Source organism: Nestor notabilis, unplaced genomic scaffold, assembly GCF_000696875.1.
Source record: "Nestor notabilis isolate BGI_N333 unplaced genomic scaffold, ASM69687v1 scaffold23236, whole genome shotgun sequence".
In the NCBI taxonomy this organism is placed as follows: domain Eukaryota; kingdom Metazoa; phylum Chordata; class Aves; order Psittaciformes; family Psittacidae; genus Nestor; species Nestor notabilis.
In genome coordinates this window covers 1-10,467 of record NW_009934561.1, presented here as the reverse complement: position 1 = coordinate 10,467, position 10,467 = coordinate 1, and the positions used below count along the sequence as shown (strand labels likewise).

At 50.2% G+C, this 10,467-nt stretch overlaps 1 protein-coding gene across 1 annotated transcript in view; it reads right to left on the bottom strand.

The window, feature by feature from the left end:
• LOC104407991 (protein kinase C beta type-like) overlaps window positions 1-9,293 on the bottom strand; it is a gene marked incomplete at its 5' end in the record, with an annotated part of 10,372 nt that extends 1,079 nt beyond the window's left edge. Inside the window, one exon of the mRNA XM_010017421.1 lies at window positions 9,124-9,293. Coding sequence (XP_010015723.1) covers window positions 9,124-9,293 — 170 coding nt within the window. The remainder of the gene's footprint in view (window positions 1-9,123) is intronic.
• Window positions 9,294-10,467: the final 1,174 nt, after the last annotated feature.

Sequence of the window (10,467 nt, the reverse complement as noted above, 5' to 3'; positions counted from 1 at the left end):
CGGTAGTGAAAGGCAGCGGAGGGGACACCCCGCTCCCTGCAGGCTGGGAACATGCTCTGCTTCATCCCATTACCAAAACAAGCATGGAGGAAAGACCTTCCCCATCTCTTGTCTGTGTCTCTATTTGGAGCTGAAAGGAGACGGGAGCACAGGAGGTGCCGTTCCCTGGTGTGACGCTGGCAGAGCACTGTCACAACAGCGGTGTCTGGCAGAAACCTGAAAAATGGCCTTTTTGGTTTTCTCTTTTCTAGACTTTGCCTTTGAATGGAGGCCCCACAGCGCCAGGTGCTCGCCTGTGATCTGCTGCGACCAGAGCAGAGCAGCTCTGGGTTATCTTATCACAGAGCCCTGCAGGGTGGCTGCGGGTCCCCATCACACTCACATCGGCTGCTCATCACCAGACACACGTGTGGGCCATGGGAGGGACCACATGGGACCCCTCTGTGCCCTAGTCCTGCTCCCTCCACCACGGCCGCCCTCCCACAGCTCTGCACTGACCGGGCACCCAGCGGGTGGTGTGTCAAGATGCGGGTGATGTGTCAAGATGCTAGCGGTGGACCAGGACCTCCATGGCCACATGGAGACTCCAGTTGCTGCAGGAAGCATCCCATCAGGACAGCTTCACCCTTGCAGGAGGAAGACCAGAATACAGAGAGCCAAGGATGGCTGAGAGGAAACAAGGTGGGAAGGAAAACAGGGCTGGAGCTCAAGAAGAAGAGAGAGAAGAGCCAGAAGAGCCAGGACATGGCTGTGCCACCAAGTCCCAGCTTGTTCCAGTCCTGGAGCCAGGTTGTTGCCTTTGCTTTCAGCAAGTGACACTTGGGAACCATCAGAGTCCCTGCAGGGCTCCTTTCCCAACACAGAGAAGGAAGACGATGTGGATTTGGGGCATACAGCAGGAGCAGGAAAGGGCAGGAGCAGGAAAGTGAAGGAGTCAAGTTCAGGTGCAGAGTTCTGCCAGGCAAAGGCTGAAGCAGTTGAAGTGCAAATGAAAGCCCACCTCGATGGAAAGCAGCATCCCTCAGGACAAAAAGGGCCAGTGGGTTGTGGAGCAGTGGGAGAGCAGAGGCACTGCCCTTTGCTGCCAAGCGCCTGTTTTAAAGCTGTTGCACATGGAATCTCTTGCAGCCCCACTTGTGTAGATGGAAGGAGCTGACGGTGGCACCAGGCTCCTGTCCTGCTCCTGGAGGGATGCTGAGCTGGCCAAGCAGTTCCTGAAGGTCACAGCCACTTGAAACAACATCTGAGCCAGGAGCTCCAGGAATGCTGTGGGATGCTGCAAAGGGGAATGAAATGTCCACATTTGCCACTGTGGCCCCAGCCCTCTGGAGTGGTCTCTGCTGATGGCACCAGGCAGGGTGAGTGCTCAGCCTGGAGCCCTCGGGTGTTCAAAACCTGCTGCTGCTTTGGAAAGGGTTGGGATGTTAGGAACGGGGCTCAAGGCTGCCCATCTCCCCGCACACTGCTGCAGGGCTCACAGGACAGTGCAGCACCAGAGGGCCCATGTGAGCCTCCACAGTGGGATTTGCTGACTTCTTACCTTGAATTTTGCCTGAAAATGGTGGCAATTTGGCCTCTGTCAAAGATGATGAATATCCTGGGAGCTGGTAGGGAATGACTGCGTGGATCTGATAAACAGAGAGGGGAAGGCAGGGGAAATTCAGGGCTGAAAGTGCTTCCAGCAAGGGGCTAATTGACTCTGGGAGGTGATGAGGAGCTGGGGATGGATGGTGTGGCAGAGGCACCCAGCTCCCCATGCCCAGGGCAGCACGCCTGCATCCTGCATCCCAGGGGGTGAGGATCCTCCCCAACCACCACTGCTGCATCCAAGCCTCTTCCCCATGGCAGAGCTCCGGGGCTGTATGGATGAAGGAAGCCGGGGAGCAGTCCTTGCTGTGTTGGTGCTGCTGCTCGGTGCCTTTCAGAATGATCCTGCAGAGCTCAGAGCCGCAGCAGTTCAGCAGAAGTGGATCTCCAAAGCCAGGAGGGAAATCCTGATACGCTCCGAAGGGAAGTTAACAGGAACCTGCAATTCCTCGTTAGCTCAAACTGCCAATTGCTTTTAACAGCAGCTCCTGGGAGAGCGCAGCGGGGCCGTGAGTCACCGACACGCGCTGCAGCGAGTGAAGCACATCCCGCAGTGGTCTCCGATCAAGGCATTTAGAGAGATCTCCAAGGGGCAGAGCTCTGCAGCACCCCACGGGAGCATGTCCTCACACCCCGAAGCATCCTTCCTCCAAGGGATGATGGAGAGAAGCTCTTTTCCTTGACCGTGATGGAGCAGGATCAGCAGGTGCAGAGGACATGCAGGCATTTAGTTTCCACTTGAGAAATGCTTCCAGTACATCACACCTTGGTTTGGGAATGCTGCAGAGGACCGAGGGGCTGTGCATCCCTGAGCATCCATAGTACAGCCCTGACTTTCAGCATTCCTGGCATCTCTGAGCTCAGCACTGTAGAAACTCATTATTGCCAAACACATGCAGGTTCCTTTGATGTTATTTCTCACTTTTTATTTTAGAATCAGTATTGGGGGAAAAAAAAGTAAAATTGGCACATTACAACTTGAAGCAGATCAATACAGTGACAGCCCACGAACATCTGCAGGGGAGTATAAAGGGAAGCTGCATGATTGTTATTGTTTCGGGAGAAATTCACCCTTCCTGAAATGTTTTCCTCGATGCCAGAAACCAAACCTGGGTCTAGATTGAAAAACTAGATTTAAATAACTAGTGGCATTTTTAAAAAGAGCATTAGTTGAACCCAAATCCTTTACAAGCTTCAGATCAGAATCCACAATACTGTTCACAGTTAAATAGCATCCCATTTGTGCTAATACCTTTTTTGACACAGTTAAAGTGCAGGTAACAAACTCAACCCATTGCTTTGGCATTTGGAAAAAGGGAAAAGGTTTCACTATGAGGACTGAAGTTGTGTGGGATTTACCAGGGTGACCATGGATTCAAAGCATCGCGACAGCTCTTTCAAACATCCCGCTTACAACTGGAGGTGCTGCTTTGGATCTAAAACATGCTACTGAGAAGCTGCACAATCAGGAGAAATCTTTGCAAGCAGCTGATCTGGCTTCCCTAATCCTTTATCCCTGCTGCAAAGACCTGGCACAGAGAGCCATGTGCCCCAGGCTGTGTGAATGAGCCGATGGCGGCACCGGGTGCTGCAAACAGCAGGACAAAGCTACCAAAGAAGCCAGAACTGGCTCCAGCTCTCCTGGGGAACTGCTTTGGAGCCAGGAGGAGCCAGGAGGAGCCAGTGGGCTCAGTAGCAGTGCCTGCACTGCACATTCACACTGGGAAGGGGCCCTTAAAAACACCCACTGGCCACTAATGCAACTAAATATTAAGTTTCTATGATTATATTAGAGTAAGGGAAGACCAGGAATGAAAGCACACACTGAAGAGATTTCTCCTAATTGTCACAGCTTACCCCTCTCCGTTCCACCTCTGCCAGCCAAGGAACCATTTCCATCTTCTCCAAATAAAATGCCATAAAAGCACAACTGCAGCGTGCATCACTCACCCTGCAATCACCCCCCAAATCACCCTTCAGGCCTTGAAATATGGTCACTCGAGTAGTAGCACTAAAGGAAAAAACCATGAGTTCAAGTTTTGCAATGGAAAATGTCACGTCAGCAGTTGGGGTTGGATGAGAGGGATGCGGGAATGAGATCTACGCAGCTACTTAGCTCTTGGCTTCGGGTTTAAAAAACTCAGAGTTAACAAAGGAAAATCCTTCAAATTCTGACTGGTCAATGTTCCTGATGACTTCCTGGTCGGGAGGTGTGAGGACGGGTGGATGGCGAGTGAAAAACCGGTCGAAGTTCTCAGCATTGCGTCCACACTATGAGAGGGGAAGAAAAGAACGAATGGTGGGTAGAGAAAAGCGCATGTGATGGGGCTGCAGCTCCCCCCAGCCTCGCCGCCCTCGCCTCCCTGCAGCGCTGCCAGAAAGGAAAAGGTGCAAAACACTTGAATACACGTATGGAACATGTTTAAAAGTTGCATCTATCCATAGTATTCCATGCCCTGTCTTGCGAGGTTTGCAGACTTGGTGTTTGGATGCATAAGAACTTGCCCTCATCAGCAAACCAAAGAGCATTTACTCCTCTTTGGGAGCTTTCGCATGGGTAAAACAAATACTTTAAGCCTGGAAATTGCCTTTGGGTTTACAGAAGCCACTTCCAAGCCCAAAGCCAAGGGCTGAAGGCTGTGTCCACGCACTTGTGCTGCCCTGCACGCATGTCCTGAGCTGCCCCTGTGATGACACAATGCCACCGGCTCTCGGAACGTGGCAGGTTGTATTGCAGTGGCCAAGGCCCAATACTGCAGGAGTGTCAGACACAGGGTCTGGCCCACACATGAGTGATAAGAGAGAGCAAGAAGGAAAAAAGGTTTTATTTTCTCTTTAAAGCTCCTGAAATGAAGCTCCCCGTTGAAGGACAGGAGACATGCAGCATGAAGTTATACATTGATCTAAAGCCACGTTTTGAAAACTCTGCCTCATTTTAGTACTCTATTAATGTACAGGCATCACTCCATCCTGAATGGAGAAAGGGGGAGGGTGGGAATTTATCTTACATAAATCCCCAATGTGTCCTGTCTAATATTTATAGCCAGCACAGAATGACTTTTCTTTCTGAGCTGCAGAAATAAAACTGTCAGCTTAGAAGATAGCCTTTCTATTTTATCAGTTTCCAGCTTGATTTCAAGCAGAGACAAAAGGCATAATATAATATTTTCCATTGATCCCGAGATGCAATCAAAGATCACAAGAAGCCAAGGATGGATGTTCTCCAGCTGCAACAGAGCCCTTGCTCCAGCACCAAGGAGAAGTGGTGGGCTGAAGATGCCCTCCATTTCCCAGGGTTTTGGCCCAAACCAGTGGTACAGCCGCAATCCCACAAGCCTCACAGGCATCTCTGACCTTCCTGGGTTATGAAACCTGGCTCCTTGCTACCGGAGGGAGGATCAGGACTCACAGACACCTCTGGCAATAGATACCTCATGTTTAGGTGAATTTGGGTGGCAGCATGAACCCGGGGCCTCACCAAGAGCCCCTTTGCACTGATCGGGGGAATGATGATGCCTCTTGTTGGTAAGTGTCTGGTTAATCATCCCCTACCCCTGCTCAAGATGCTCCAGCACATTCATTGTTGCTCCAGGCAAAGACTGGGAGCATTCACTGCGAGGGTTTTCTGATGTAGGACCCTGGGTTTCATCTCTCCTATGAACAAAGCTGAGTTTCTTCCCAATACACTGGAAATATTGGCTGAATAATCAGAGGGGAACCTCAGAGACTCAAAGTCTTTACAGGACCCTGAGGCTACCAGGGTAAATCCTGATTATGAGAAGAGATGTTTAACCTGAACACATCCGACTGCCTCCCCATGGCATCCTCCTGCCCACTGTTGGCCTCCTCAATCTTTAAATCTCATCTAATTAGGGAATTACTCAGGCAAACACTCAAACTCACCTCGCAGAGACTGAAACTAAGGCTACAGAAACGCTCAGGCAGGGGAAGCGGCGTTTTGACACATCCAGGTCTATAAATGGCATTTCAGTATTAATTAATGCAAAGCAGTTAGAGCAAAGTTAATTTATGCAATTAAAAATTATTAGATTAAAAGCCATTTTTTTAAGCCACTGTCCTGTTGTGACTAATCCTGTGCGCTGCCATGTGATTTCAATGCTTCAAAATGAGGAGACTTTGCAAATCACCAGGCTTTATGTAAAGTAAAGGAGTAATTAGATACCAAAAACAATAATTATCTCGGTGAGAGACAGGGAAAGCAGGCAAGTGTAAACACACTCCCAGGGGAACCACAGCCCCACGGAAGGAATTGTTATGCACAAGCCAAAGCACGGAGCAGCCAAGCACAGCCCCATGTCAAAGCCGCCGTGTTTCTGTGCACCAAAGACAGCCCAGCCCCTGATCTGTCTCGTTACCGTCTCTGTGATAAAGGTTAATCAAGCACAAAGCAGGAAGCAACACATGAGCTCTGGAGAATTCATTTTCAGCTCTGTATGTAACACCCCAGCCAGGCACAGGGCTGAAGGGTCTGTTTTCCTGTTGCACTGCACGGGGCGGCTTCTGTGGGCAGACACTGAGCCCATGTTTGTATCTTATTCCATATTGTGGAATGACAAGGCCAAGTTGGACACAGGGGCTTGGAGCAACCTGCTCTAGTGGAAGGTGTCCCTGCCCGGGGCAGGGGGTTGGAACTGGAGGAGCTTTAAAGTCCCTTCCAACACAAACCAGGCTGGGATTCTGTGACAATACCTTTATAGAAGCTAATTAAAAGAAAAAGGCTTAAGCCAAGGTAAAGAGCCAGACTCAATCCCTGTGTGAACACTGAAGGTCAGGAGCAGCGAGCAATGTCCTTCCTCTGACCACCCAATACATGGTGAAGGTGCCCAAGCCTGGATTTCCATCTCTGCTGCTCTGATCTGCACTCACAGCTGGCACGAAAGTAGCAGCGTTTTCCAGCACAGATGCACTGCTGCTGAAATATCAGCTATCAGCAGGTACCTGAGTTGTCTTAATCCTACCTAAATCCCACATCAACTGTGCCTACCCTTCTGCTAATATCCCTGTCCTACTAAAGGGTGTTTTCTCCCCACTGCCAGCCATTATGCAAGAAGCGATGGGCACAGCTTCCCCCCCCCCTTCCAAAGTCCGGTGTCAAAAGGGCTTAAAGAAATCAGACATTTAAAGCAGGACAAAACTTGCACACTTTAAACCATAAAACCAGGAAGAAAGCACTTTTGGTAGAATCCAATAGTTGCTAACTATAAACCACCAAACAGCAGCATTGTGCCACAACCCGAGGCAAACAGCGGCGCTGGGGATCTGCTTGGGAGGAAAGGGCAGTGTGGAGGGGAGATGCAGCAGCAGCTCCATTAGCAAACAAACACAAAGGAAGGGAACAGCAGGAGTTATGGATTTCAGGAGAAATGGGCTCTTGCAGAACAGGACCCAAAACCCTGGTGCCTGTCCAGCCCTGTCAATGGGCTCCAGGTGCAGAGCAGCATCCCTGCCACATGTGTCAGCATCCTCTGGACAAAGGTCATATCCCACCCTCAGCCAGCAAATCACGGTGTGTACAAATAACCCACATACTCTTGCACAATTATACTTTGATATTAAAGCTAATGCCTTCCCAGTCATGACATTCCTACATGGTCTAATGGCTTGAAGATTCCATTCCTTCTGAGAGAAAGGAAAGCAGCACCAATGCAGAACCTCTGTGCTAATTATCACCAGCTGCCTACCGTGACAAGGAAAATGGGACACTGTTGTCTTGGCTGATGCAGAGGGCAGCCTGAGACTGAATCACACCAAAGCAGCTCTCAGCCATGGAAGTGGAAGCCTCTGAGGACAGTGCCCCATAGAGCTTCCTGAAAAGGCATCACTGCAGGAGTTTGCATAAGTAGTTGTCTAAAAGGTAACATTTGTATGAATAAAAAAGTAACACTTGTATGAGTATTTGTATAAAAAGTAACATCTGTATAAAAAAAGTAACATTTGTATAAATATTTGTATAAAAGTAACATTTGTACAAATATTTGTATAAAAAGTAACATTTGTACAAATATTTGTATAAAATAACATTTGTATATCTAATTGAATAGACACTTGATAAAAATACTTGTCTGACACTAAAAGGCAGCCCCAAACACAGGCCAGGCACCGCTGGCAGACCTCCTGCTGCCCCATCCATGCTGCACACCAGGAAGAAGAGGAGGCCCCTGTCAAGCCCAGCTAAATCTTATTCCTCTTTGATCAGCCAAGCAAGGAGCTGTAGAAGAGAAAAGGCTTCTGGAGCAGAGTGTATTTAGAGGGAGGAGAGCTAAAGGAGCTGAGCACCCTGCACCAAATGATTCCCATCCCATGTTTTCCCTGCAAGTGGTGTTTTTCCAAACACCGAAGGGGTCCCTTCAAAAGAATAGGTTTGCTGTGAAGTGAGGGAAAGCAGATGTGTCCAGGCTGTTAAGGGCAGTGGGGCAGGGGAAGGCTCAGTTAAGCACAGGGAGCATCTCTGGACTCTGAGTTGTGATCCACAATGATGGATTAAGAGAGCATGCCGTCACAGAATGCCAGACTGGTTTGGGTTGGAAGGGACCTTGAAGTTGCTCTAGTTCCAACCCCTTGATCACTGGGCATGAATATCGGTTTGTATCAGCCACATGAATCAGATTTAACTTTGGATTCACAGCTTTCTGTAAACACCAGTGCCCAACTAGGACACAGCAGCAGTGGGCATGCAGGAGGCGGACACATATGAATAAGCCCATGCCTTAAGGACCTGGACCACTGTGGAGACTCAGACTTAGCTGTGACCTTACCCTGGCACTGCACAGCATGAACCTTGTGTGCAGGCAATGAGACCCGCTCTGCAGCTTGTGCTGCCCCCCTGCACTGGCACTGCAGGGTCACTGCAGTGGTGGCTGGACCCAGGGGCAATCAAGAAGTCTGTCTTTCTGTCTCTTTTGACCAACAGCTTTCACATTATTCATGTCTCCGCCTCAGTTTCACTGCTGGCAGCTCAGCTCCCCCCACAGCATCTGTGGCTAGAACAGCCCATGCCAAAAGGATGGCAGAGAGAAGTCAGATCCTCACTGCAGAGCTCCTCCACCTGCGAACCTGCTCCAGCCTTCCACTGCTCCACCTTGGAGAGAAATGTGAGTGAAATCCAGCTCCGCTGCCAACTCAGACAGGACGGTGCTGAGCTAAGGGCTTGAAATAAAGTTTAGTTTTAAAGAAAGAGACCTGTTCAGATTGAGGAGAAAGAAACCCACAGAAAGACCAAGCCCTGGGACAACAGACAGACAGTGTGACAATAGGATTACATTCGTGAGCTGAACGCGAGGTGCTTCTACCCCTGCAAGCCAGAGTGAGACAAGGCATCCAAGAGTTATCCTTTCACAGGTGGGGTTTGGCATGTGCCAAATCTGAGGAGATGCGATGCTCTGAGCAGAGAAATGGGACCTCCGTGCTGCACCTATGTGGATGTGCACCCACCAGCACGAGTGGGAGCTGCTGTGCAGGAGAGAATCGGCGCATAGGAGAGGATGGGAGAACTGCGCTTCCCGCGGGCACACTTACAGCCTTTGGCTTGAAGGGAGGCTGGATCTCCTTCCGCTCCAGCTTGTCCCAGTCGATGTAGCGGAAGAACGCGTGCTCCTTGATGTCCCGCTCCCCTTCTGGGCCGCATCCCAGGCGCTTGGCAGGGTGCTTGGTCATCAGCTTGGGGAGAGGAAGAGAAGGAACAGTCACTCACAGGGTGTTCAACTACAGCGATGCCCCTGGCAGCCTGCACGATGCAGTCGCTGCCTCAGGATACCCTTCCTCAGGGCTCCTATCTCCTCTGCCTGAGGCTGCTGCTCGAGGCAGTGGGAGAAGCTGGAGCAGCTTCAGGCACAGGGATGCCTGACACTGGCTTATGAACTAGACTAAGCAGGTTGCACATGAACGCTGGGTGGGATGAGCACATCCCCTGTTCCTCTGGGATTGAAACTGGTTCACCAAGAAATAACTCCCTGCACAGCTGCAGTCACAGCAGCCTGCAGGAGGAAAAGGCCCAACAGTCCATTAATGTTGTTTATCATCCAAACTTCTCCTCTCCACTGGCTCAATAAGGGAAGTGAAATGGGCCATGGGAATTAAGGGCAGCTGTACAATATTAATATCCTGGGGGCATTGTTTGAGCTGTGTCCAGAGATCAGATGGCGATTCCAGAGATTTATATGACGTTGATAAGCAAAGAGAATATGAGCTGTACACTTGCAACAAAAGGGCTGCTTTATTAAAAGCAGGGCAGTTAAACTGAGCCCAGAGCTGTGCAGAGGTTGACTCTGGGTCCTGCGTCCCAACTTCTGTTGGGACTGACCCCCCAAAGGAAGGTTTTTTATAAGCAAGTGTTTTGTGATGAAAAGAAACACACCAGCCCAAGCACTGGGCAGCCCACTGGGCACAAGGGGTGAACAAACCCCCACATCAGCCATCGGTGCCATCCATGGTTGCACAAACCAAACTTGTTCAGGGAAACTCATCTTTAAAAGTAGCGCTACAAGAGGGAGCTGAGACTAAGGAAAAGCCTGCCAAAAATCACCAAAACAACCAAAAACCATCCTTCTGCCAAAAAGCACCAAAACAACCAAAAACCATCCTTAAAGGAAAAAACCCCAATAAATGTGAAGCAAGAGTGGAGCTGCTCACCACTGCGCTAGCAAATAGCTCTACATCCACGGCCAGCCAGCTGCGAGGCAACCTGCAGCTCCAAGACTGATGGAGTGAGGAGGCTTCCCTGAGCCGGCAGCAATCCCTGGGAAGCCCATCTGCGCACAGCAAGGGACCCCCAGGCTTTCCAAGCTGGACAAGTGATTTTACAGATGGTGAGACCTGCCTCCCCACAGGGCAGGGATGTGACTGGCATCAGGATCAGTGCGC